The following is a 26,335-nucleotide window of genomic DNA, read 5'->3' as shown; positions in this document are numbered from 1 at the left end:
TTCTCACACCCCCTCATCCCCAGCTGAACCCCAGCTTACTCTCCCATATTGTGGTCCCCCTTCCAAATACAAAATGCCAATAGAAAACTGCTGGGAAACAGGCGAGCATGATGGTCTCATCTCCATCGGTACCCACCGACTCTTCGCAAGTATCTTCGGACCAGACCGCACATCCCCCACCGTGCCTGTCGTGATTATCCTCCCCGGTGCAGCAGCCAGCATCAAAGAATGGGTCGCCATGCGTCGCATGCTCCAACCATCAACACGTGTGTTTCTGTACGAGCGCTCGGGACTAGGCTCATCCGATGAATCGCCACCAGGCGAGCCACCCACGGCAGAAACCATTGCACGCGAACTGGATCTTCTCCTGCAGACTCTAGCCATCAAGCCCCCCTACGTCCTGGTCTGTCATTCCTACGGCGGAGTTACATCTCGGGAGTTCCTGCACCGGAAACAGGAATCCGGAACGCTCCACGAGATTGCCGGGATGGTGTTTGTCGACGCAAACCAGGAACGCAACAGCGAGCTATGGCCTGATTCGAATTTCGATGCTGTCAGTAGCGGAATTGATACCATGGAAGTGACGGGGCTGAATCACTCCGTGTTTCTGAGCGACGCTGAGCGCAGCGAGATGATTGCGGAGAATGCCAGCGCAAAGCATCGCCGCGCCGCCGCGGCAGAGATGGCGCACTACAGAGAGAGTTGTGCGGTTCTAGGGAGAAAGAAGCAGCTGGAGGCTGAGGTGCCATTGCTTGGGTCCCGGCCTGTCAGCGTATTAAAGGGAAACGCTGCGTATGACCTGCGCAAGATCTATGCTGCCGGTGTGGCAGCGGGCAGTGGCTCCCCGGAGGAGAGAATGGCATACCAGCAGAAATTGGATACGTACGATGAGAAAGATGAAAGTTTCCAAAGACGGACTACGAAGTTATCCTCGAATAGCAGGTTTTCCAGCACGCCTCGGGAAAGCGGCCATTGCGTGCATCTCACCCAGCCTGATGCTATCATTCGGGAGATTCAGTGGGTGCTGGATCATACACACTAGATTCCAATGAGACGTCTGCACATGGATACGAACCTCACTGCTTTGGAGAGTGTCTTGAAGGGGAAGAAGTCCGTGAGTGAGCTTTGGCCTCGAAAGGAAAAAAAGAAGCCCATGAGCCAGACAGCGCCACCAGATAACAGCAATCTTTCCTACTCCGTACAATTACAGTAAAATCCCCCTTAGTACTCCGTACCTTTGTAGGCGCATTGTACACTGGGCTCTCCGGACCTGCTGCTTTAGCTTCCGAGCCGTCCCAGCTCCATATATCAAATTATTGACATCTAATACTCCGTATGCATTCCAAGTCCTTACTTCTTGCCCATCACTTCCACTTTCCAATCCAGCTATCACCAGTCAATCCCGAAGGTGTCAATCAAACCTTCCCACCCCACCTAGGTACCACCAATGCGCCAGTAGAGTAGATACCGCTAAAAAAAAAAAGGCACGGGGACTCACTCTTACCTAGGTAGTCAGTCAACTCGACAGCCTACCAAGTTAGTAGATAATAAAACGCATCCAATTTCACATCGTAATCTCCGGGGTAGTATCAAACAGGGATGGATCTCCAATGCATGATGCTATGGCAGCTATGCGCAACCTAACCCAACCCAAATCAAGATCAAGAGCAAATCAAGTTCTTATGGAGTTTCGGTTGATGCAATGAATTTGTTACTTACTGCCTACTACCTAACCTAGAAGCTAAGTGAGGAGTAGTAAGTAAACCGGGTCCGGATAGGACTGTTTAACCCAAGTATAAGACAGTAGTACCTAGGTAGGTACCTACTAGTAGTTCAATATGACACCCACGGGGTAAGTACTAGCTAGTAGGTAGGTACTCCGTAGTATTAGTATTGGTATACATGTTATATATATAGGAGGTACGTACGTACAAAATTCCTCATCCAGGTTGATTTCAAACCGATATATTCTGAGCTCCGGCCCAGAACATACTAGTTACCTACAGAACAGCAGGTTACACGGCAAACTTCTATTGAAGACAGAAAGAATCCTCCGTCTGAAGCCAGGAGCAAGGTTTCATTCAATCAATCTTTCAATTTCCCGCAACATTTCCCCGTTTCGGCTTCGGCAGTGGAGTGCGGAGGAGGAGATGATACGTCTAAAGGTTCGGGACGGGAGGTTACTGAAGCTACTACATACTGGTAGTACAGACTACGGATCTGCGTTATCTTGTATTGTATGTATGTATGTATCCTGGATTATAGTCACTAATGACAGTCATTTGGGAACATGCTTCTGTATTTCCGTCTGCTGGCTGTAAAACCAAGGATACTCAGCGCGTAAGTAGACGACGTTCTCTTTCTTTCTTCTCTATCATAGGACTTGGTTGAGCTATCCCATTTTTGATAGTTTGGTTATAATTGCACAATATATGGGTATACTCCGTATTGGTATTATATGTGAGATGGGTTAGCCGTAGAAATGAATTGACGAAAAATGGCTTTCCCTAGTTATTTTTTTCTTGTCTTTCTTGAAGAAATGCCTGTGCCTGATTGCAATCCAAACAGATACATGGCCCAGTTCTCAAGACAAAATTATCATCTCGCAATCCCCTGAATCCGAGCAAGTTTCCTAGTTGGCCTTGTATGTGACGGAAACTTCCGTCGTTAGGTTGATTTTATCCTCCTCCTTAACCGGGAGGATCGACTGCTGACTGCCCGTAAGCGCCTCGTCGGCTGGTTCGTGGACCTGAACGGTGTCAACCTGGGTTGCGTAGAGAGACGTATCGAACTTAATGCGGCGCTTCTCCTTCTGGGCGCCAGGAGGCAGCATGTTGTAGCTCTCCTGGGAAGCGGATGTGGGAAAGATTTTGGTCAGCAGCGGCTTTAGGGTTGGAATTGAAGAGGCAATAATCGTCAGACCATCCTCTACCGCGGCCCAGTTGAGTAATGGAGTAAGCTCCCCTGGATGAAATGTCAGCGCCACATAATTGGGCCAAGATAAAGTATAGAACATACAGGTGAAATCAGCCTTAGCTGAAAGTGTCACCAGATAACAGGTCTTGACGATCGCGGCTGCACCAGCACTATATGGTATGAATTAGAAAGAACCCCGGTGTGATTTCAAGGAGAGCACGTACAAGACTCCCAGGCTCATAGCGATAGCTACACCGATCTTTTCCTTCTTCTTCATCTGGAGGTTCCAGACAATAGTCCACGGTAGAAGTGCGAGTATAAAGTCCTGCATTCCCGAATAGGCTGGGAATCCGTCAGCACTGGGCATGAGATCAGGGTTAGCAGAGCACATACCTCCAACAAAGAGCGAGTAATCAGTAAAGACATGAGTCGGCCAGCATTTTGTCTTTACACTCGGATCCCAATTTCTCCTGGGATCTTTGCATTGAACAAAGACAAATAACGCTGCCAGAAGGTTGATCACGTTCACCGTAATAATAATAAAGCAGAGTAGAACAGTCATCCATCGCTTTACCACAATTCGCAACAAAGTGACCGCAAACGAGGTTTTCCCCCAGGCGCAAGCCATGATAGCCAGTGTCTGGCTGATGCTGCTCAGCCGGGCTAAGTTAACGAGGTCCTTTGGGTTCTGCGCGACCACTTGGACGTGTCTTCCCAGCCCTATGTCGGCAGCTGCATGGCAGACCGCAGCGTAACCGAGGAGACAAGCCTAGCGATATAACAAAAGATTTTCAATCAGTCCCGCATCGATCAGTTCTTGAGAAAAGCCAGATAACTTACAACAGCAGCAGCAGCAATCAAGTCATCCCATCCGAAGACCCGCTTAAGATGAAGCCTCACATACAGACGGAGGATGACAAAGACCAGAGGGGTCAACGACATCAACCACATCACGGCCTTGACCGTCGTGGTCTGGCTTTCGGCGAGGAAAGCGGGAGATGGTGTCTCGGCAGCGGAGGACATGATGTATGGGCAGGGGAGGTCCCTTGAATGGGGGGGACGAACAATCTGTGCATTATCCAGGCATAGTCTTATATAGAGCACAAGAAAGGAGAAGAAGAAGACCCATGTAGGTATAACGGGCACTAAGGATTGAGATCATCGTTCACAGAGCCCTGACAGCCCTAGGGTCTATAACCTGGCACACACACACACCACACAACCTTGGCTTCTTGCCCTCCTTCTTCTCCTTATCAAAAGTACCATCATGTAAGCCTCCAGTTGGTTACAATCGAAATCACCTCTTTGCGTCCTTACTAGCCAAGGTGGGTTGAGCCTACTCCATAGACGAGGGCTGGGCTTGTCAGCTCGGACACTAGGCGTCTGTTAGTGGGAAAGCCTTCAGGTCCGTCACCTGCAGAATGCAGTTGAGAAATCCTCCACTTACCGCATTCAGCAAGAGACACAGCACTTACTCCGTCGTAATAGCAGAAGTAGATTTGAAACGACTAATTAAAAATGTCGGGGCTGCGTATGGTTGGTTCGCCATGACTATCCCATCGCCCCCCAACAGGGAACAACCCCCCTTCTTGCAGAATTTGTAGGCGGGGAGGCCTTCGCTTTTTTAATACAGATCATCCCTAGTCGACATGGCTGTGTCCAGTTACGACCTTGTGGAAGCTGAAACAAGCTGCTCATATCTTTGCTTTTGATTCTCATCCATTGTTTGCTCGACTATAGATAGTATGGCCAGCGTACTCTTTGATGACCTGTGGATGCACATCTCTGCAGTGTTTGGCCTGCTTATACTGACCAAGCTTGTTTGGGATATTCTCTTCTCGCCGCTGAGGAGTTTTGGAGGGCCCCTTTTTGCAAAATTCACGGATGTCTGGCGAGCCAGCCAAGCGTATGGTGGCTTTCTCGATCGGAAATATGTTCAGCTACATAGACGGTACGGCTCTGTCCTCCGGGTTGGTCCAAACGCCCTGAGTATATCAGACCCGAGCTTAATTCGAGTGATCTATTCGACTCGCAATCCGTGGAAGAAGGTATGCATTCTTGATATCAGAATGTGATGTATAGCTCGAGTGGGGAATGGTGGCTGTGGCTTACGTCTAACCTATCCGTAGAGTGACATGTATCGCCCTAACGACGTCCTCATTAACGGTCACCGCATATCCAACCTTTTCAACACCCAAGATGAAGAATGGCATAATCAAAACATCCTCCCTATCCGGAACCTATGGCGAATGACTAAAGTCTTGGAATACGAGCCCCTAATTGACGAGACTCTCCAGAAGTTTGTCGATAAGATCACTGCTAAGTTTGCGGATGGGAAAGTCTGCCCGGCAGATGAATGGATTGGATACTGTAAGTGGTTTCACCTCGTTCCCGACGGCGCTTGGTTGATTTGGGATGGAAAGTCGCATGGGATGTGACCGCCAATATAAGTTTCGGCCGTCACTATGGCTTCATCGACCAGGAGAAAGATGTGGATAGTCTAATCACGGACTCGACCAAGGGCCTCATTTATTTTGCTCCCGTAAGTTGCTCAATTACCTGCTGGATGAGACCTTTTCTGCGGCCGGGATAGCTGATGCTGTGTGCTTTTCAACAGGTTTCTCAAATCCCATGGATCGATCTTCTCCTTGACAAAAACCCGATTGTTCGCATTGGGCCCAAGCCTACTCTCACGGGAGTTCTCTATGCCTTCAAAGTGGTTGCAGAATATCAGGCACAATTGAAGGAAGATCGCATCAAGGCTGGCACCGTGGACCACACACTGGACAAGTATGTCCAACTCAAGGATACCTACCCGGACATGGTCAACGACCAGCAGATTGTCAACTGGCTGATGCTGAGTATTCTTGCGGGAGGCGATACCACATCTTCAACAATGCGTGCGATCGTTTATTATCTGGCCAAGGATTCCGACGCCTACCAAAAACTTGTGACGGAGTTGGAATCCGCTTCGCTTTCCCTCCCAGCTCAATGGAAGGATATCCGCGAGCTGCCTTACCTTGACGCGGTCATCCGAGAAGGCATGCGAATCAACCCAGGAATTGCCATGGTCTTTGAGCGTGTGGTACCGGACGGAGGGTTTACACTTCCTGATGGCCGGTATATCCCTGCAGGAACCAAAGTGGGCATCAACCCGGCTGTGACGAATCGAGACTACGGAGTGTTTGGCGATGACGCAGATGTCTTCCGCCCTGACCGTTGGCTCAAACGGGACGACGAAAGTGCTGAAGCATACCACGAACGCCATCGACGAATGAACGACACCTGTGACTTTGTGTTCGGCGGCGGTGGACGCATTTGCATGGGTCGGTATCTAGCGATGTTGGAGATCAAGAAATTGATTGCAACTCTCTATAGCGCATTTGATGTAAGTGATCCTTCTGAATAGGTCGAGAGTCGGGAATGACTAACTAGGGGCACGATCGATCCAGATGCAACTGGTTGATCCTCAGCACGAGTGGACGTATCGGAATGCCTGGTTTGTGTACCAGAGTGACATGCCAATGACCATTAGCCGTCGACCAAAGTAGGATATTGATTCCTACACTTTGGGGGGGAGAAACTACGAGTGAATTGAATTCTCTATCTATCCCCAGTGACGTTATATCAGGGTATTCTATCTTTAGGGTTTCCTTTTTGTCTCGAGTGCGGAAAATTTGGTCAAATTAATCTAGATTAATTATTCCTTCCTAGTTCTTCTTTTAAATACCAGATCTACTCCGTACCTACTTGTTGATAAGAATCAAGAATGAGGAAGACATACAAGGAGGTAGTGTGCCCAAAGCCCATTCCTGTCCCTCTTGCTGCCTGAGGTTCCCCTTCTTGTATCCCAATTCTTTTGCTCTGCAATCAACTCAACTCAACTCAACTCAACTCAACTTGACTCGAACTTCTCAACATTCTCCATCTCATTTCAGTCCCTTTTCAATCAAATTCTGTTCCATGGTTCTCATTCTCCCCTTTTGAACCCTTAGCCTCCCCACTCCGTTTTATCTGCTGTCTGCGGTTCCATCTAGTGCTTCTCCTCGTCCCTTACAATCCTATCCGTCAAACCAAGATACTTGCATATTCCCTGTTTTCTTTTCTGGGTCCTGTCCCAAATTCCTGAAATTTCCCCACGAATCCCAGCAGCGACTGGCCAAGCGGGAGCGATTAACTTGAGTGTACTACGGCAGCACTGCGGGGCTTCGACCCGTCCATACAGTCCTTGACAGCCACACCATCAGATCTTCAGCTCTTCCTTTTCTTTCTTTCTCTCTCTCTCTCTCTCTCTCTCTCTCGTTTTAGCCGCTAATACCCTTTATCTTCTCTCTCTGGCGAGAGCGAAATAACTTTCGTTTCTTCTCCCCACCCTAAACACAAAACGCTGCCGCCGTCCCTCCACCCTCGCTTATCGTTACCCCTCGAGCTCGAATTCCCCTAACCGCTGGTCGATCGTTTACAATCTGTATTATCCCCTCCCAAATCCACCATGTCTGACCTACAAGGACGGAAAGTTTTCAAGGTTTTCAACCAGGATTTTGTCGTGGATGACCGGTACAACGTGACAAAGGAACTGGGCCAGGGTGCCTACGGTATTGTTTGGTAGGTGCTGTTCACAATCTCGCTCCTTGGTTTTCTTTAGTCAGGGATAGCGGGGTCGTGTTGCTATCCTCTTCCTGAAGAAGAAGCGAACGGGCAAAACCGCGGGTAGAATGGCAATGACCGAGTCCGAGTGCTAATGATTCTCATTTGTTTGACAGCGCAGCTACTAATGTTCAGAACGGGGAAGGTGTTGCCATCAAAAAGGTCACCAATGTCTTCAGCAAGAAGATTCTGGCTAAGCGGGCCTTGAGAGAAATCAAGTTGCTTCAGCATTTCAGAGGCCATCGCAATGCAAGTCAACACGTTGTCCTTCCTTTTTCAGGATTGTAGGGCTGACCTAGGGCAGATCACTTGTTTGTATGATATGGATATTCCCCGACCGGATAACTTCAATGAGACATACCTGTATGAAGGTGAGGATTCACCCTCCAATCTCAAAAGCCAACATTGCAGCTTCCTAATGATGCATATTCCTTTCTTCTAGAATTGATGGAATGTGATTTGGCCGCTATCATTCGTTCCGGACAACCTTTAACCGATGCCCACTTCCAGTCCTTCATCTACCAGATTCTTTGCGGACTTAAGTATATTCACTCCGCCAATGTCCTCCACAGAGACCTGAAACCCGGAAATTTGCTGGTCAATGCGGATTGTGAGCTCAAGATCTGTGATTTCGGTCTGGCTCGTGGGTTCTCTATCGACCCGGAAGAGAATGCAGGCTACATGACCGAATATGTTGCAACAAGATGGTACCGTGCTCCGGAGATCATGCTTAGCTTCCAAAGTTACACAAAAGCCAGTGTGTTCCCCGTTCTGTCGTGCGTTATAGTGGTTTTGGTTTGCTGACTGGTTGCCAGTTGATGTCTGGTCTGTGGGCTGTATTCTAGCAGAACTCCTCGGTGGTCGTCCCTTTTTCAAAGGTCGCGACTACGTCGACCAGCTTAACCAAATCCTACACTACCTGGGCACCCCGAATGAGGAGACCCTGAGCCGCATTGGTTCCCCACGTGCCCAGGAATACGTGCGCAACCTGCCGTTCATGCCCAAGATCCCATTCCACCGCCTGTTCCCCAATGCCAACCCCGACGCTCTTGACCTGCTCGACCGCATGCTCGCCTTCGACCCCTCCTCCCGTATCTCCGTGGAGCAGGCCCTGGAGCACCCATACCTGCAGATCTGGCACGATGCCTCCGATGAGCCAACCTGCCCCACAACCTTCGATTTCCATTTTGAGGTTGTTGAGGATGTTGGCGAAATGCGTCGTATGATCTACGATGAGGTCGTCCGGTTCCGCTCAGTAGTCCGACAGCAATCCCAGGCCCAAAGCGCCGCTCAACAAGCACAGATTGCCCAGCAGACCAACGTCCCTATCCCCGAGCACCAACAGGGCGTGTGGAGATCAGAGGAACCCAAACCCCAGGAAGCGCTCGCCGCGGGCGGCAGCATAAATGATCTGGAATCGTCACTGCAGCGGGGAATGGACGCGTAATGAACTTCTCGTCGTTTCTTGTCTTGTACATGTGTGTTGCTGTGGGCTGATTTGATGATATATTGGAGATTCCCTGCAGGTCGATTGATTCTTGTCAGAGCTATTTTCTAGGAAAACCGCGGGGACGTTTTTCTCTCTAGAGTGGTTATGGGTTATGGATATATAGTTGCATCAGTGAGCGGGAGGCAAGACAAGAGACAGAGACAGAGAAAGGCAAATATAGTACTAAGTCTGTTGTTGTTTCTTTTTATACATCCCATCCTAGCTTGCGTGAACAAAAATCCGAAAGTTGCCTTTTTGCCATTTCTTTTCCTTTCTCTAAAAGCATTACTAAATCTATCTCTTTGGCATCCAAGCATCAGTCTCGCTTCCGGTTGACCTCCGACTAATGCTATGCCCATCTCATTCCCGCATCCATTCCATGCACTTTGGTATTTCATCGCTTAGGATCCTCATTTCCTCCTTTTCCATTCGATTGTTAGTGTCCTCCCCACCAACCCACTTGGCAAGCTGTCGAAACGCAAGCGCCTTGGTCAACTCTACCTTAGCTACCTAATTAGGTAGTTAGTAGCTAGCATGTTTTCGTTGGCAATATACATAGGTAGGTACATACCTAGGTAAATGTATATATGTATGTATGCAATGGCAATAGGAATGGATAAAGAACCCCACAAAAATTCCAACAAGTAAGCGTCGAGTGTCATTTTGCATTTTATTTTATTTATTTTTTTTTTGTATATAAGATAAGGCATTTATTTGTCCATCCATGCATATAAATAATATAATTCATCCATCATCATCACATGATGCAAGTACAGCAACAACAACAACAACAACAACAACAACAACATAGGGAGGAAGAAAAGAACCCGGCTGAAATATAAAGACCAAGTAAGAACAACCTAACAGTAATACCCCCTCCACCAAACACCCATACAAGCCGCAACTACCAAATCCAGCATCTTGATCCCCTCGTCCTCGATGATCAGTTTGCCGAGCTTTGCGCTTTTACCGCGCATGCCGCCGCCTGCTGGTTCACGGGCGAGAGAGAGATCGAGCCGGTCGTCGCTTTGGGGGCGGCGGAGAGGGGCCGCGTGTCGTTCGGGGGAGCCGTATGACTTGGGGTCTCCTGGTGGTGGGGGTCGGGGTGGGGGTGGGTCACTGCCGCCGCCACCGCCGCTGCTTGTGCTGCTATTTGAGAGTCTGCGGGAGTGTCGGGTGGTTTGGTGGAGGAAGTGGGCGAGGGCGGCGCGTTTAGAGGAGCTAGAAGCTGAAGGGGGAGTGGAGGGGGCGAATAGAGGGTTGTGGGAGGAGTTCGAGGAGGTGGGGAAGGAGAAGGAGGAGGGGTCTGAGGAGGAGTCCTTGAGGGTGGGTGTTTGGCTGAGAGCGAAGGGCGACATGTGCGAGGATCCTTGGTGGTGAACGTAGTTGGCTTGGAAGGGGGTGTTGAAGCGGATTTCGGCGACGGTGATGGGGGGATTGTCGTGGTTGTGGTTGTGGTTGTGGTTGTGGTTGTGGTTAGAGACGGAGGTAGAGGAGTGAGGGAGCCCCGGGGTGGGTATCAGGTGTTTGCATTTGAGGCTTCGGCCGTTGACACTTGTTGAGAAGGTGCAGATGCCATTCCAGGGGGAGGTGAAGGCGTAATAGCCGCTTTTGAGTTTGGAGAAGCCCGGCCCGTATGCTTTGACGGGACTGCCTGACATGCTGCTGTCCATCGAGGCACGGTTGCCGGATAGATCTAGGGAGCTGCGCGAGTCGTCTGCAGTGTAGGGTCGGGATACGACGAGTGTTCGACGGAAACGCTTTGGTGGGGATGGCTTGGGAGGGGACGATGAATCGGCTGATGCTGAGGGATTGGATTGGGATAGATGAAGACCCGGTCGCGATAACAGGCTGCGAGCTTCGAAGGGTAGATCCAGTCCGAGGCTCTCCAGATTCAGAGGTTCGCTCATGGCAGCAAATCGACTGTAGCCCGGGGTTGACACCTCGATATCAATGCCGGTACCATCGGCATGAGTCGATAAGGTTGCGACGTTCCACTGACTGCCATGAGCTGGATCGCGACGGATTACAGTAATATGGAACTTGGGTTGGCGTAGGCGTGCGCTGTCATGTGGGCGTCGACTAGGAGATTGCCCGGGGCTTCTTGCCGGGGAGCGCGTGCGAGCATAAGATGAAATTTCATGCATCGAGCGTGGCCATACTTGGGGTCGAGACGTGTCAAGACTATGGCGACCAGTAGAGACACCATCGAATTTCTCTCTCCCACTCAGCGGAGTCCGGTCTGAAATATATCCAGAGGCACTCCAGCGGTTGGGCTTCTTGGACGCCGCATGTTTGTCAAACACATTTTCATCTTGTGGGACGGAAGGAAGTGGATGTCCCGGCGTAGGGATTGGATCAAGAAACAGTTCGCGATCCCCACCTGTGAAGTGGGCTGTCGCCCTCGCCGGAGAGAAAGTGCCTGAAGATGTTGGACGGGCAGGCAGAACGGGAGGAACCTTCGAATCTGGAATTTGGAATGAGCGGTTGCTACTCTCCAGCTGTTGCTCTTCTTGTTGCTCTTGCGATCGGGTTGGAGGGCGTGTGGGAAGAGGAGGAGGAGGAGGAGGAGGAGGAACATCTGCATTCGCTTTGGTCGGTAATCCAGGTACGGGTTTGCGCCGGACATTATTTAAGCGTGCGAATTCGCTCGAGGGCAAGGGCATGTCCGGATCCGGGAGCAGGCCTTCTCTCCGTAGGCGGGCCTGCTCCTCGCGCTCCTGTTCGCATTCCTGGAGAAGGATGTCGTCATCCGGAGTTGCGACATGAAGATAGTAGAGGGAAGCATTAATGGCTTCTGCAGAGACGCTGGATTTGGTGGGAGGTTTCAGAGGGGAAAGAAAGACATCTGACGAGGCTCTTAAGTCAGCGACAAAATCGTGGCTGGTGCTCTCCAAGCATGATCGGGAAGGATTCATTCCAGGACCCTGAAAGCCTCCATGGCTAACTGCGGGGGAAAGGGTCCTGCGGTTTGTCGCAGGGGAAAGAAGACATGACATGACATACCTTTGCTTCCCGGGACTCTTACAATGTACAACACGAGCGGGTCCAGTTTCTTCTGGGCGGGGTTTCGAGGATAAGCTGGGGGATTGGACGCGATAGTCGTGATGGAAGACAACGAGCGAGCCTCCACAGGACCTTGGTTCGGAGACGCGGGGACGGCGGCGGAATCCCCATCCACAGGGTCGACCTTAGCCATTTACCGAGAAAAAGGGAAAAGGAAATGGAAATGGAGGAGAGGGTGCAGCTGCAGGTTATATCAAAGACGTCGAAAATCATACCTAGTTAACCACACAAAATCAGTCAGCGGAGGAGTCGGAATCGCGGTGGAGAGAGCCAGCGCCCGCCAAGAGAAGCTGTGTTTAGGCACCCATCCAGAGTCGATTCGAGAAAATCATCCAAAGGGATTTCGTGTTCATTCCAAGAAGATCATCCTGAAAAATATAGTTGCCTGCTGATGGCAAAATACAAACGAACAAACTGGAACCGTTGACTCGTCATGGCTAAGAGAATCTTCTTTTTTCAATAGGTATCTCTAAACAAAAAAGAAAGAAAGAAAGAAAGAAATATAGCTACAAGGTGGTGGACACCATATGGTAGCCGTCAATGATAGAATAATGAAAAATAAGGATAAAAGGGGAATGTCACGACAAGAAAAAAAAAAAAAAAAAAGAAAGGAAGAAAGAAAAAGAGAATAAAAACTCCCAAGCTCCGCCCCCAAAAAAAATTTCCGACCAAGTCAAGCAAAAAGGTGTTCTTCTGCAGGATGCATAACAGTATTCAGACGACAGTCTCCGATCTCTCGCCCTCAGCAATTACCGGAACGCTGAGCCCGCGCTCGGGACTCTGCAAGACCAGTTGCTCATGGCGTCGAGCCCGGAGGAAGTCGCTGATGGCCCGAATTAAGATAAACCAACCAACAATCATCAAGACATAGGAAATCCACTCGCTTGTGGTAATAGACGATACTGCGCCACCACCTCCGTCGCCTCCTGAACTCGCACTATCGACAACGTTATTCGGATCAAAATTATGGCTATTAGGGTCCGGGGGAGTAATGTAGTCCCCGGAATCTCCATCCGATCCTTTCGAATCATTGCTGCCTGTCATGTAAAAGCCGTATTGTACCAAAGTGAGGCCGAGACCAGCCCGACTTCCATTCTTTGCTGCATGTGTAGTATGAAGCAGGTAGGTTAAGAGAAAGCCTACCAACTGGAAAGACATGGAGATCATGGCATTCCACACGAACGAGAAGATGGAGCCGACCGGCAGCCCATCCACATAGACTTCATCCGAGGAAATCCCCGGGGCCACAATCGTCGTCTCCCAGTAAGGGGGAGTGGCATCCGCGGCGGCTTCTTCATACGACTACAGGACGAATTAGCATCTCGCACGATAACCAACGTCCAAGGAGGGACAGAGGTGGGTCGAACATACGGGCGGTAGATCTTCAGTCTTCTCTCCTCGTTCCGGTTTAGCTGCGAGATTTGCAAAAACTCCATCATTCGACGAACTGATGACACGAGCGGATCCGGAACTGGGGGAGGTGCCGAAGAACGGTAAGAGGGTTTGCCGTCGCGGAATTCGTCGTGTGGGCTGCTCATTCGACTGCGCTGGCTGCGGTCCACTGCTTGCCCCAGACGAGGACGCAGCCTCTGTCAGTGCAGATGGGTTGTCGGTGTCCGCTGCTGGCCAGTGTTCCGGCTGCGCCCGCATCAGCCGCTGGCGGTCATCTGGTTCGTCACCGGCCTCGGATTCGCTATCATCGAACGCATCGGCAAGCGTCTGGTCTGTACTGTTTCGGTGCAAGGGGTCATCGCGGAGCAGGCGTCTTGAAGAGGGCGAGACAGAACGGGAGTGGAACGAGGGGGGCGGAGAGGAGGGCGTAGGCTGAAGAGGGACTGACGGAGGGACGGATGTTTCATCATCATCGTCATCGTCGTGGGCGTTGACCTGATAAGACACATCAGGCATCAGTTAGTTTTGTGTTTGATGACAAGAATCGCCGCTGGAGCATCGACATCGGTATCTTGGTAGGACTTTGCTTCGGAGGAGCGCTCGATACTTACCCTTTGATAACGCTGCGAGCTCATGACGAGCTGAGCGAGGGGACGGAAGAGCTGGGAGTAAGAGAGGTGACCTGTGAAGAACCCAGCAGGACCAGAAATTCAATGGAGGTCGAACAGTTGACTGGGTGAAAAAAAGAAGAAGAAGAAGAAGAAGAACAAGAAGAAGAAGAAGAAGAAGAAGAAAATAGAATAGGATGGGAGTGGGATGAAGATAGAAAGGAGGGAGGATGGAGAGAGGAAGCGAGATGTCAATCATGACATGCGTGACTTATGTATCCTTCGTTCGTCCGTACGTCCAAGCCACCACCACAACCACATCCGAGTCTCTTTCTTTCTCTTTCTCTCTCTCTGTCTCTCTCTCCCTCACTCGCTCGCTCCCTTTTTACTCGGACCAAAAAGAAAAAAAAAAAAAAAAAAGCCCAAAAAGGTGGCCGAACATCACCAAAGAGGCGCTTAGTAATAGCCCCAGGCAGCAAAGAGGCTTCCGCTCCCGTGACTGGGATTTTCTGCCGCATCGAGAAAGCCGAACAAGAGAGAAGAAAAGAAGAAGAAGAAGAAGAAGAAGAACTACATCGATTGATCTTATTTAAGACTTGACTCGATTTCAAATCCCCCGAGCTCCACTTGAAATCTATCCGTCTTTCTCTCTATCCTGCATCATATAGTGATATATTCTCCCACCCATCCAACTAACCATTTGCCAAACATGGCCAAACCAACAACAGTAAGTCACTCTCACCCACCAACTCCTACCTACTAGGTAGGTCGGTAAGACTGTCATCCTCTAATTCGAATAATCGTATGCGTATCCAGAACGTCCAGTCCCGCCTTGCACACCTCCTCAAACACTGGCCCGTAGACCCGGTCCGTCCAGCCTCCGTCTCTATGCAAACATACCTGCAATCTCGTCTTTCCCCTTCCCCAGTCTCCGAAACCAAGCCAGGACCATCGCAATCGCAATCGCAGTCGCAGTCGCAGTCGCAGTCACTATCGTCGGCAAGCAACAACAACAGCAGCAGCAACATCCTCATCTCGGAATCTTCGCTCAATGCTCTATCATCCCTCCTAGAAGACCGATATGCCCGGCGCTATCCGCTTTCGCCCAAGTTGCGACGACCCGCGAGTAACCCAGACCACTATGACAATGTGATTCGGGAGTTTGAGGAGGCGCCGAATAGGGATTGGCTGGGAAGGATTGGGAAGCGGTTGACTGGGTTGTTTCGGTTTACGTAGGTCGTTTTTGTTTGATTTGTGCGCAGGTTCGATTACTGGGATTTGTATAGTATTGATTTGATGTATTATAATGCGTTGTTGTGTATGGGTAAGACTGTGTGCTTGAGAGAGAGAGAGGAGGTCCCTTTATAGGTTATGCAATGATATGTATAACGATGCATCCATACTTGTAGTTTCTTCACTTGGATTGGTGATGGGTAAACAAACTACATGGAGCTACATGCCTATATATATATCTGGTATTTAAGAAAGAAAGAGAGAAAAAAAGAAAGGTCTGGACAATTCATCATAGAGTATAGATATATTATGCTAGACAGACAGACCTGGTATCAACCAAGCCATGCATGCTATTTAGGTATCACAGTAACGCTTAGAACCCAACAAAACAAGACGCCAGCAGCAAAATGCTATTTATATACCCCAAGCCAACAAGAACAGTAGAAGAGAAGTTTTTTTTTTTTTTTCTCTTTTCTTGGATAGCCCTTACAACATGGGCTGCAGGTCATCAGAAACCTTGAATGGAGCCTCTGTCTTGGCCTTCACCTCGTCGACTGTCACGCCGTCTGCCAGCTCAATCAGAGTTAGACCATTAGTAAAGTCAACATCGAACACACAGAGTTCGGTGATAATACGGCTGACGCAGGTGCGGCCAGTGAGAGGGAACTCGCACTGCTTGACGATCTTGGGGTTGCCTTTCTTGTCGGTGTGCTCCATCGTTACCACCACCTTGGTGGCAGCCGGGTTGGACACAAGATCCATAGCACCACCGAAGCCCTTGATCTTACCGGGGAGCATCCCTGTTTGATTAGTGTTAGCATGTTGAGAACGTACTAAAAATCGAGGGGTTATAGAGAGAGAGAGAGAGAGAGAGAGAGAGAACTACTCACAGTTGGCCAAATCTCCCTTCGCGCTGACCTGCATCGCACCCAGGATGGTCAGATCAATCCGACCAGCGCGAATCATCCCAAAGGACTCATCACTCCCGAAGACAGCAGCACCAGGGGCAAGAGTCACAGTTTCCTTGCCCGCGTTGATGAGGTCAGCGTCCTCCTGGCCCTTCTTGGGGTAAGGCCCCAAGCCAAGAATGCCGTTCTCAGACTGGAGCATCACCTCCACGGAGGGGTCGACGAAGTTGGGCGCAAGCATAGGCATCCCGATACCCAAGTTGGCGTACATTCCGTTCTTAAACTCCTTGGCGGCGCGACGAACAATGCGCTCACGTTTCGCGGCAGTGTTCCCCTTGCCAAGGGCAGCAGCGTTATCCTCCCCTTCCTCCTTGGCAAAGGTGTACTTCTCAATGTTCTTGGGTGCCGTGCTCTGGATGACCCGCTTGACGTATATCCCCGGCAGATGAATGGCAGCGGGGTCGATGGCGCCGACTTCGACGATATTTTCGGCCTCGACGATAGTCATCTTCGCGTTGCGGCCCATGGCGCCGTTGAAGTTGGCCGCCGCATAACGGAACTGACAGTTCCCCAGCTTGTCGGCCTTCCAGGCCTTCACGAAGGCGTAGTCTCCCTTGATAGCCTCCTCCATCACGTAGCTCTTGTTATCGAAGACCTTGACGTCGCGGGGCTGGCCGTACACGGCAACAGTACCATCCGCGTTGTGCTTCAGGGGCAGCTCGCCCGTCTGCACGACTGTGCCAAAGGCAGCGGGCGTGTAAAAGGCCGGGATACCAGCACCACCGGCACGGCAGCGCTCAGCAAGGGTGCCCTGCGGGGTCAACTCGAGCTCAATCTCCCCGCCCAGATACATGCGCTCAAAGGTCTTGTTCTCTCCGACGTAACTCGCGACCATCTTCTTGATCTGCTTGGACTGCAGGAGCAGGCCCAAACCGGCACCATCCACCCCGGCGTTGTTACTGACGACGGTCAACCCGGTGATCGAGGGGTTTGCTTTGACAGCATTGATCAGGGTATCTGGCACACCGGACAGTCCGAATCCACCGGCCAACAGGGTTGAGTTGGACTGCATGTCCTTGATTGCGAGGTCGGCAGAGGAGACAACCTTGTTGATCTCTCCGCGACGGATGGTGCTCGAAAACGTTCGTGCCAGCCGGATTTGATGCTACATCGATTCAACACGCCGTCAGTCGGGAGTTCTTGCATAGTATCGAGAGGCAAATCGTGAATTAATTACCTTGCTGGGATCCAGCGAAGCCCGCCTGGCAAAGCGCAGGCACATTGCCACTGGGGAAGGCATAATCATAATAAAATCCTGGGGGACTACAATAGAGTCTCAGTGAGTGAGTGAGTCGTATAAAGACGATTCACAGAAACCAGGGGAATTATCGTTGATTTATATCGTATCTGCAAACGGTTAGTTGCGGAGATGCGGAATATCAGCCACCCGCTTCCCCGCAGAAAATTGTAGTGTACACTGTAGATAGAGTATAATAAATAACCTCAAGAACTCCTTTCTCCCTTTCTATACCAAATCTAGAGACAACATTGGATTGTTTTATCGCTTTCTCCCCTTTTTATCGCCCTCATCCTTGGTCCCTTTCTTGTCTTTACTTAGATTCAACTGTGCCCTATTTGCCTTCTGACACTATTACACACCTTTCTCTCTCGATCTCTCTAACTTCTGCCGACTGCGGATCTGCCTTTCCGACCCGCGGACCACTTCGGTATCGTCAAAAGACCACACTCGGAACTCGCTGATATGCTCGAAAATAATCGTCATGACCATACTCATACTCATCATCATCATCATCATCATCATCATCATCATCATCATCATCATAAATAGCAACCATATTTACAGGAAAGCATCAGGAGATGGACTGCTCCCAGCTCCAACACACAGATAAATAGTCTCCACCAGCACCTGAGCGGAAAAAGGAAGCTAATGCAATAATAATAATACCGCAGGTGTCTATCCATATATGTACCTGGCTTAGCGTTGTCTTTCATGTACTTCATACATCGTGGCGTTATTCGACAGCCATGGGAAAATGCCGCCCGAAGTGGTGGAAAACAAGGTCGTCGAGGTATTCCACAGGCGTAAAGAGGGGGCGGGTGTCGATACAACAATCTTTCATTCTGCGGATTCTCGGCCAGTCTGTCCTACCTCCATGTTATCGTCTCCCTTTCGTTTCAATGGGTTGGGCGGCGTCGTGACTGTCGGCGATTTGCTCTCTGAGTCTACCATTTCACACCACGCAAGTCAGTCCCGTCATGCGACCACGCCTCAGCAGATTTGCCCTCATCTGTATTGACCATATTCGGTTTCTTTTCCCTGCCAGAGGAGTCGGCTCCCTCACCTGATGTTCCATTCTCCGTGCTGATTTCACGATAGGCTGGTGCTTCCATGTCTACATCTTCTGTCTCCTTTGACGGAGTGACGTCTTCCATTGCTTTATCGCTATCCGCGCGTTGATAATCCGAATGAGGCTGGGTCTCCTGCTGGATCTCGACCATCTCGCGACACACAGGATTCACGAGCCGATCCTTTATCGTGTCGTTAACATAGACCAGGAAATACGGCGTAGGTGGGTTGTGCCGATCCTGGTTCTTGAAGATTTCATCGAGATCCTGCACTTCGGTCACGTAGTCGTCATTATATTTCCGCCAAACATTTCGCTCGAAATCGAAAATGTAGATGTAATAGTGTCCAAATTCAACCGACCCATGGTGAACAAAAACGGCGTATAGTCGGTAGGGCAACCGCTTATAGTCAACAAACTGACTCGAGATCATAGTCTGAGTATTTTTGATTTCTTGATCGAGATCTGGGACCGTATTAGCCGCATCGCTTCATACAATATATAAACTTTGGGGGGGGCAGGGGGACCTACGTCGGAGCTCGGCTTGAGCCGACTGGCAGAGCCGTTCAAGTTCAGGGACCAGCTCAGGGTCAACATCGATAGCTTCTTCAGCCGTGTCGGGGTCGTCCTTCATAGCGCTGAGATCCTCCAAGACTTCTCTGGCACTGTTTAACAGAGCTGGTGTGTCAAGACCATCCTTTTCCTATCGTCAGAGTTAGTATTTCTCGCAGGATAGCAATTATAACAATTAAGTTCATACATTTTGACGCAAGAGTTCTGCTCGACGGGCCTCCAGTGCTCTTAAGTTATCTTTCCATTCCCAGCATTGCTTTCGACGATCTAGGATTTCGGGGTGTCGAGTATCCATGTATCGATCGAGGTAGATAGTCTCCTTCAGTTCTAAATGATGGGTGGATTTAAATGAACGCTTTTTGACAGAGTCAAACTGCACTCGTTGAACCTGGATCTGAAGGACAGGAGGCAGCTTGCTGATCGCAGCGAATTGCTCTGCCACCGAGTTTTCGACGTTGACTTTTTGGACATCAAACGCACCGTCAATAGCTGTGTATATGTCGCGTGAACCGCTTGCAACATCGACCTTGATATCACACCACCATTCCTCCTTGGACCGAGTGCCTTTTTCAGATACAATATAAGATACTGTACGCCCGTAAAATAGACTAGTTATGGGAAAGGAAGATTTGTCAGCAGTTACAGTATAGTTACCTGTGAATCGTAGTGCAACTTACTCTTTCACTTGATCCAGCTGTTCTCCATCTGCAGCTATCGACAGAGGCCGGATAGCACATTGGCTTTGGAAGAGCACGTTGTTGATCACCTCTGTGACATCTTGCTGGGCTCCAAGCTCAACTTCATCAAGAATTTGTCTCTGGGAATCTACATTTGTTGTCGGCCGGGGGGGAACTGGTGGAGCTTGGGCGGATTGGACGGGTTCCGCTGCAGAATCTGCTATATTAGAAGGCGCTTTTCCCTCTTCCGCTAAAGGGGTCGGCTCTTGTGGCACATCTGTCATAACAGAGTCAACCTGAGACGGCTCGTTTTCCTTATCGTCGCTTTGAACGTGTGGGGCGTCGTTCTTCACACCATCGGCAACCAGAGTCCCATCACTATCCTCGTCACTAGGCCGCTGGACCTTTTCCTGCTCTACTGTTGCCGTTTGTTCGCGTTCGTTCTCTGCGATCAGTGGCGGAGGTCCCAGGGGTCCTACAACTGGCATCCCATCAATTTCCCCCAGGCTCCCACCCCTACTAGCGGACATCGTTGACCTGCGACGAATGGCAGCTTCATTAGACGGGCTGATTAGGGTAAGTCGTGCTAGCTCTTGACCAGGTGTGACATAAGAATCCGGAGATGAGATCATATTTGAAAACAAAGCCCGCAATTCTCGAAGGACTAGAGCCAGAGAGGATAAGTTAGCTGAGTGGCCAGAAGGCTATACTAGCAGTACTTACACCTTTGGGAGCGTTCAATCTCTTTCTTGGATACTTTCCGAGACCCTACTTGTTTCTGGCTCCAGCTGTTGTCATCCATTTCCATTTTGAAGTTTTCAAAATCCAAAACCATGTTCCGGTATGGACGGACTGAAAAGTAGAATTGTAGTAGACTGTTGAGGTAACAGGTATTGCCAATATTTTTTAACCCAACCGGCCACTCAGCCAAGTTACGGTCCGACTTCAAAGCAGAGCCGGAGACCATGCTGCTCAGCAGAGGGCTGTTCGTTTCTCTTGCAAGAATGCTTAGAGCCTTGTTGTATGTTTCAGCTTGCGCTGGGGCTTCATCTATACAAATCGTGTACGCAGCCATGATGGCTCCTTCATCAGCAGTACGGTCGGGGATCTGTAGAAGGCGGTACGCGTCGGCGACGTCCATTTCACCTGCGGTCATCTCGCCGGTCTGGAGGAAATGTTTCAAAGCATCAGATTTGCGTGCCGTAGCTATGAGCTCAACAGCGCGTCTCGCAAGGTCCCGGCTTGAAGGGTTGTCGTTTATCTTGAGAAGAAATGAGTTCATGATCTAATATGTGGGATATAAGGTCTACGGTACCTTGGCGGTAAACATAGCCATGATGAAATCATCGGGTGTTTCTTCATTAACACCGAGAAATACCTGGGCCTGCTCGACCGTTGATACTCCTATTCGTCTGGTCAGTATGATTGAAGGAGATATGCAGAAAATTAACAGTAGGGAAGAACCAAACTTACTATCTTCCGCGGCAGACTTGATACGCTCACTCCGCCTGCTGTCGCCTATTCTCCATAGTTGCCTGCGAGTTTCCGTTTCTTGAGTGGTGGAGCTCAAATACGCGTAGAAAGTCCCGATGATGCTGTCTTCGGTAAGTCGCGTATCGTCATGGCTTAAACCGAAGTATTTGTACGCGTCCACAACATCTGCTTCCGTATATCTACCCTCTGCATAAGCCACCTGAACAGCACGGTCAATGGCATCTGCATCCTCGCCGCCTCGAAGATAGCCGATTTCTTTCAGGCATTTCAGATAGGCTGGTGCTCGCCCTGGGTCCACGGACACTTGGCGATTGAAAGCCTCAATGATTGAGGATGTCAACATGTCTTCGACCACCCCCAAGTCTTCGTAATACCTATTCATCGGGTTAGAACGTATTTTTAGACCAACGCAGGACGGATCAAACATACGGTGCAGGTGCCATTTGGAAATCAGCTAGCCGGGGGGCTTTGGGATCTAAAAGACCATTAGCCTGCGCTTGAGGAAACTAGGTGAAATACCCACAATCCAATGCATCAATAGCATAGAGAAAATCGTCCAATGCCGGGTGGTAGGTATTTTCTATTTGATTGCCTTTCTTCTCCAAGACAGGTCGCTGGTCTATAAGTATTGAAAGTTCATGTAACACATCGTCAAGGAAGATCTTCAGCTTGTCCTGATAAGGGAATTCGGCCCATGGGTTAGGACGAGGGGGGTCCCAAAAGCCTTCATTCTATTCAATAATGAGTGATAACGAAACAGATGCAGGGTCAGTCAAGGTACAAACCGTAACAGCGAACCCCAGAAATTGAAGGAGGTCTTTGCAAGGTTTCCCGTCAACCCCAAAACATGTCATAAACCTCTTGTTGATCGCTGATATCGGCTTGCTTTGTTGACTATCGTGGAGGGCATTGGTAATATATGTACGGAGATTGAGTAACACATTAATAGGCTGGGGTCGAGCCATTCCTTCCAAACGCTCTGGATGTGCTGCAATGGCCTCATCCGCACGAGCCTCGAGCACTGATGGATCAGTTAACTGACGCACCCACTCGGGAGAGAGTACTGGGGACGCGATTCGAACGGTGACCTTGACGGGACATGTGAGGTATGAGCATTCATATTGAAATGTCTCCACTGTCTGTCCCTTGGGGGTGACCTCTGGCGAGCCACTACCAATTTGCTTTCCTGAGCTACAAACCAAATGATGTATGTGGTCTGAAATGCCCTGACTCAGCTGGCCAATCCCCGGAGTGGAATTCACAGCAAACTGCAAATGGTATCGGCATTTCGAACAGACGGTGGAAACTTTGGTTGGAGCCCCATGGCTTCCTCTATCCTCTTGCAGCGGAAGCGAGGTTTGGTTGGGCTTCCTCACATAGCTGTGATGGCAGGCGGAGGGAGAAATGAATTCTAGCGGTGGCCCATTATAGTGTTCAGGATATACTGGTGGTACGTCGGCAAGAAGATTACGGCCTGTGCTGGGAGGATGAGCAGGATCGTAGTCGAGAAGATCTTGCACAAGACGCGGCGCAGTCTTGCCTAGAATTCATTATTGGTAGTGTAAGCATATAACACGTAAGAAAAGGGGATCGTGTCAACTTCAGAGAAGCTACCTACCTGAACTGCGGACGGGCGACATGAGTGTGCTCCTCTCTACTCACACTGGTGGAAGGACTGACACAAATAATTCAGTAAGACTTAACAATATGCCATGTATTATTTTGTCAGAACTTCGCTTAATGCGATTCCCACGGACGAGACCGCTTTGAATTCGAGAAACTATTCGATGCCGTTCAAGAGCTGTGTGTTGGAGGGATAGCGGGGAGGCACCAGTTGTACTGGTGAGCTCAGCGAGCGGCAAGCCTGCAACTTCGTTCACCACCCCAGAGGCAACCAGCTTGCGATAGGGGGGGGGGGGGGGAAGAAAGAAATCAGAAATCCGATGGCTGTGATGTCTGTCCACACTCCCACAGTAAATAGTAATGACACCGGCGTGTGCCCCTTGGGTCATCTGCCTGCATGAACCGTCGACACCATTTGGAGCTCAAAGAGAGCCCAGTGAAAGCGGTATAGCGCGGCAGAAACTCCGACGTCCAAAATCCCATCGTCACGGTCCTTCCGCAACCGAACCGACTTCGTCTATACCAAGCTCAAGCGAACCTATTCCCATCCCCAACCGTCGTCATGGGCTCCGCTACCGAAGAGCACGTTTATCACCCGCAGGATGCTATCGCGGGGTCATTGAAGGCCACTGCCCTCACCGGAGCTGTCGGTCTGTTCGCATCGGCTGTCCAGAACACCCTCACACGGAGGAACGTGGGACCATGGGGTATTTTTGTGAGAACTGGTGGCACAATTGGAGTTTTTGGTATGGATGGAATTGATGGCCCTGGAGTGGTTTTTTGAATACTTGGCTGACATGCAATGCTCAGCGGCAATGGGAGGTACCTATGAATTCGTGAAGACTGCGTCCGCCAACCTACGGGAAAAGGAAGATCACTACAACGTTGCTCTGGGAGGCTTTTTCTCTGGTGCAATTCTCGGACTGCGAGGTTTGTTTTGGGTGTTCTGTGTACACTAATTGAGGAGGGTATCGTACTGACAACTGATTTAGCCCGAACTTTCCCCGCCGTCCTGGGTTACGGTGCGGCGCTGGCCACCGCAATGGGTGCCTTCGAATTCGCTGGCGGATCGCTGTTCGGTCAGAAGCGGGGCTTGGATGTTGATGAGTTCGAGCGTCGAGAGCACTTGAGGACAAACTACAGGACTCCCGGCGAGCAGGCCGTGGCTGAGCTGGGCGAGGGACGAGGTATGTCTATGGTGATGTAGCGATCGGTGATCGGAAAAGAGAGATCTAACTCTTGCCTTTCTCTAGGTATCTACGGCCCCGGGTATGAACAGCGACGACGAGAGAGAATCAAGGAGGCATATGGCATTGACGTTCCTGCTTCCGGTGCTCCCGCCTCATGAAATCGGTTTTGGTCGGCGTCTCTTATCCAGTGTCTCTGTGTAAAATTATTTGCAATATATCACATGGCCTTCAGCTAGCATACTCAACAATCCTCAATAAAGATTTCCTTTTGTTCCTTAGATGAGTTAACGCATCTGTATTGAGGGTGATATCTTGTACCCTACGCAAGTACTCCGTACCTACCGAGCATCCATCCCCGCAGTATTTCCAGCCAAATGCAACGAGCAAAATGAATATTATCCAAGTTTTCCGAATATCTACCTAGTACTTTTAAGTTACTTTAAGTTACTTTATACATACCTAGGCACATACATATCTGAAGGTTCCAAAATGTACCTACCTAGGTAGGTCGGTGGATGAGGGGAGCCCAACCAATCACATGGTCACTTTAACAAATCATGGACTCGGTGCAAATTCGCCGGGATGATCTCTGATACGTCGGGTATGACTACCACACACCTCAAGTAAGGGAAAGCCCAATGAAAGGTGTACGGAGTACGGAGTATGGGAATTCTGTTGTCAATCTATTGGGTGATTCAAGGGACCGTACTGTACGGAGTACGGAGTACATACTAGTAGTATAGAAAGTCAGTTACAGTACCTAGGAATCTACCTAGGTAGGAATTGGGCATGAATTGTTTCTCGAGTGACATATCCAAGTGCGACCACTAACTACTTCATGGGTTCGAAACAAGGCAACCAGACTGGGGTCGATTCTTTCTTGTTCATCAGTTACGTGGATAGAGCTCTGCTGTTTTCGTACCCAGTAAGGGGATACTAACTACCCAAGGTACGGAGTAGAATTGACAGTTAGATGACAATATAGTGAATACACTTGAAAAGACAGAGGGTAAAGGTTGATCTGATCCACTTGGTGCGAAGAATGAATGTTCTATTATTCTCGCTCGTACTTTTGGCATCCTTGACTACGGAGTGCCCTAGTAGTAGTAGTACGGAGCAGTTGGAGTACACTACCTAGGTAGTTCGCCTAGACGGAGGGAGTGCTCCATCGCTAGAAAGTTCGACGCTTCTAGCACAGCATCATTGGCCTAGTCATTTATCTTAATTTCAGAGAAATGAAGCGTACTTTATTTATAAACGCTAGTTTCTCAGAATCAGGTACCACCCTTAATCATACATAGCACTATAATTAGGAGTGGAGCATAGGAGGTTTTAACGTGGTGTTTGATGCGTACCTGCATTTGATATCGAATTTCAACGACCCCTTTTAACTGGGGGGAGAGGATTTTGAAACTGGGAGGGACTCGAGGGAGTCCTAATGTGGATTCTCGGTATTTTGACGGGTGGAGACAAGATAAGATATGTTGTGTGTGTGTGTGTGTCAGTCAGTGTCTCTTCCGCAGAAATGGAGAACAGAGTGCTGACGAGAGTACGGAATGTATATATGGATGGGAAGTCAAGTTCCTGATGAAAGACTAGACTCGAGAAATCAGATATCAGCAAGCTAGGTATAAGAAAGGTACTTGGACGTTCTATCATGAAGCATTCCCTACCTCTATACTTGGATTTCACGTGCAGAACGGATACCTTTTCAACACGAACCTTCACGGATCAGATCTAAGCAGATCCAATCAGCGCTAGAGTACGAGTACCTTGGATACCTATAGGCAGGTAATGGAATTCGTACGGATAGTCGATATTACTGTGTAACGAATGGCAGATCATGAGTGTCTCCCCTGCATATACTAGTAGTAGTAGCAGGGGAATCTACCATCCGGATCAATCTATCTGGAAGTTTGATGGACCAGTTCCGTACATGACGTGGAAACCAGTTAGAACCTTGACGGCTCTCTTGGAAAGGAGCCCCAAAGGGACGATCCAAGGATAGTTCTCCTTTACTACGGAAAAGGAGACGAGTGTCGCCACGGACTTTCTGAAAGGGGGATGGTGGATAGAAAAGGAGAAGAAGAAGAAGAAGAAGAAGAAGAAAAGAAATGAAGAACACGCTAAGCTAAGGAGAAGAAATTAGGAAT

General features: G+C 49.6%; 12 protein-coding genes across 12 annotated transcripts; 6 read left to right on the top strand and 6 right to left on the bottom strand.

The window, feature by feature from the left end:
- Positions 1-33: 33 nt before the first annotated feature.
- On the top strand, positions 34-1,315 carry P175DRAFT_0504098 (alpha/beta fold hydrolase). Its single transcript, XM_040897776.1, has one exon. The coding sequence runs from the start codon at positions 74-76 to the stop codon at positions 1,040-1,042; it is 969 nt and encodes a 322-aa protein (XP_040749590.1). The 5' UTR covers positions 34-73; the 3' UTR covers positions 1,043-1,315.
- A 1,317-nt stretch (positions 1,316-2,632) lies between these two features.
- Positions 2,633-3,939, bottom strand: P175DRAFT_0443763 (uncharacterized protein; the record flags this gene model as incomplete). Its single annotated transcript, XM_040894197.1, has 4 exons — positions 2,633-2,964; positions 3,019-3,086; positions 3,306-3,685; positions 3,757-3,939. The coding sequence occupies 4 exons, from the start codon at positions 3,937-3,939 to the stop codon at positions 2,633-2,635; spliced, it is 963 nt and encodes a 320-aa protein (XP_040749589.1).
- Positions 3,940-4,661: 722 nt separating this feature from the next.
- Positions 4,662-6,467, top strand: P175DRAFT_0444412 (cytochrome P450; the record flags this gene model as incomplete). Its single annotated transcript, XM_040894231.1, has 5 exons — positions 4,662-4,964; positions 5,046-5,286; positions 5,340-5,458; positions 5,534-6,304; positions 6,369-6,467. 5 exons carry the CDS (start codon positions 4,662-4,664, stop codon positions 6,465-6,467), a joined length of 1,533 nt encoding a protein of 510 aa, XP_040749588.1.
- A 941-nt stretch (positions 6,468-7,408) lies between these two features.
- Positions 7,409-9,010, top strand: mpkA (mitogen-activated serine/threonine-protein kinase SLT2; the record flags this gene model as incomplete). The annotated part of the gene is given in 5 exon segments (XM_040896086.1): positions 7,409-7,521; positions 7,680-7,824; positions 7,844-7,934; positions 8,006-8,320; positions 8,379-9,010. The coding sequence occupies 5 exon segments, from the start codon at positions 7,409-7,411 to the stop codon at positions 9,008-9,010; spliced, it is 1,296 nt and encodes a 431-aa protein (XP_040749587.1).
- A 76-nt stretch (positions 9,011-9,086) lies between these two features.
- P175DRAFT_0353340 (uncharacterized protein) lies at positions 9,087-9,711 on the bottom strand. The gene is made up of 2 exons (XM_040892914.1): positions 9,624-9,711; positions 9,087-9,562 (listed from the first exon to the last, which is right to left on the bottom strand). The coding sequence occupies exon 2, from the start codon at positions 9,448-9,450 to the stop codon at positions 9,163-9,165; it is 288 nt and encodes a 95-aa protein (XP_040749586.1). The 5' UTR covers positions 9,451-9,562; positions 9,624-9,711; the 3' UTR covers positions 9,087-9,162.
- A 201-nt stretch (positions 9,712-9,912) lies between these two features.
- Positions 9,913-12,251, bottom strand: P175DRAFT_0443514 (uncharacterized protein; the record flags this gene model as incomplete). The annotated part of the gene is made up of 2 exons (XM_040894183.1): positions 9,913-11,900; positions 12,059-12,251. 2 exons carry the CDS (start codon positions 12,249-12,251, stop codon positions 9,913-9,915), a joined length of 2,181 nt encoding a protein of 726 aa, XP_040749585.1.
- Positions 12,252-12,832: 581 nt separating this feature from the next.
- On the bottom strand, positions 12,833-14,145 carry P175DRAFT_0511633 (metal homeostatis BSD2 family protein; the record flags this gene model as incomplete). Its single annotated transcript, XM_040898603.1, has 3 exons — positions 12,833-13,420; positions 13,490-14,005; positions 14,122-14,145. 3 exons carry the CDS (start codon positions 14,143-14,145, stop codon positions 12,833-12,835), a joined length of 1,128 nt encoding a protein of 375 aa, XP_040749584.1.
- Positions 14,146-14,217: 72 nt separating this feature from the next.
- Positions 14,218-14,816, top strand: P175DRAFT_0353523 (uncharacterized protein). The gene has a single exon (XM_040892915.1). The coding sequence runs from the start codon at positions 14,349-14,351 to the stop codon at positions 14,709-14,711; it is 363 nt and encodes a 120-aa protein (XP_040749583.1). The 5' UTR covers positions 14,218-14,348; the 3' UTR covers positions 14,712-14,816.
- P175DRAFT_0504095 (ubiquinol-cytochrome c reductase complex assembly factor 2) lies at positions 14,725-15,470 on the top strand. Its single transcript, XM_040897775.1, has one exon. The coding sequence runs from the start codon at positions 14,923-14,925 to the stop codon at positions 15,352-15,354; it is 432 nt and encodes a 143-aa protein (XP_040749582.1). The 5' UTR covers positions 14,725-14,922; the 3' UTR covers positions 15,355-15,470.
- Positions 15,471-15,724: 254 nt separating this feature from the next.
- Positions 15,725-18,054, bottom strand: P175DRAFT_0535100 (3-oxoacid CoA-transferase; the record flags this gene model as incomplete). The annotated part of the gene is made up of 5 exons (XM_040900191.1): positions 15,725-15,761; positions 15,842-16,151; positions 16,242-17,424; positions 17,497-17,582; positions 17,919-18,054. The coding sequence occupies 5 exons, from the start codon at positions 18,052-18,054 to the stop codon at positions 15,725-15,727; spliced, it is 1,752 nt and encodes a 583-aa protein (XP_040749581.1).
- A 449-nt stretch (positions 18,055-18,503) lies between these two features.
- On the bottom strand, positions 18,504-23,009 carry P175DRAFT_0495586 (ubiquitin-specific protease UBP2; the record flags this gene model as incomplete). Its single annotated transcript, XM_040896085.1, has 11 exons — positions 18,504-19,090; positions 19,157-19,328; positions 19,386-19,806; positions 19,876-20,539; positions 20,599-21,136; positions 21,191-21,279; positions 21,349-21,743; positions 21,799-21,844; positions 21,893-22,100; positions 22,155-22,909; positions 22,988-23,009. 11 exons carry the CDS (start codon positions 23,007-23,009, stop codon positions 18,504-18,506), a joined length of 3,897 nt encoding a protein of 1,298 aa, XP_040749580.1.
- A 793-nt stretch (positions 23,010-23,802) lies between these two features.
- P175DRAFT_0504092 (uncharacterized protein) lies at positions 23,803-24,524 on the top strand. Its single transcript, XM_040897774.1, has 3 exons — positions 23,803-23,922; positions 23,985-24,179; positions 24,246-24,524. The coding sequence occupies exons 1-3, from the start codon at positions 23,808-23,810 to the stop codon at positions 24,338-24,340; spliced, it is 405 nt and encodes a 134-aa protein (XP_040749579.1). The 5' UTR covers positions 23,803-23,807; the 3' UTR covers positions 24,341-24,524.
- The last annotated feature ends 1,811 nt before the right edge of the window (positions 24,525-26,335 follow it).

This window comes from Aspergillus ochraceoroseus (genome assembly GCF_002846915.1).
Source record: "Aspergillus ochraceoroseus IBT 24754 chromosome Unknown P175scaffold_8, whole genome shotgun sequence".
Taxonomy (NCBI): domain Eukaryota; kingdom Fungi; phylum Ascomycota; class Eurotiomycetes; order Eurotiales; family Aspergillaceae; genus Aspergillus; species Aspergillus ochraceoroseus.
The sequence above is the reverse complement of the archived record's forward strand: the minus strand, read 5'-3'. Positions and strand labels throughout refer to the sequence as shown.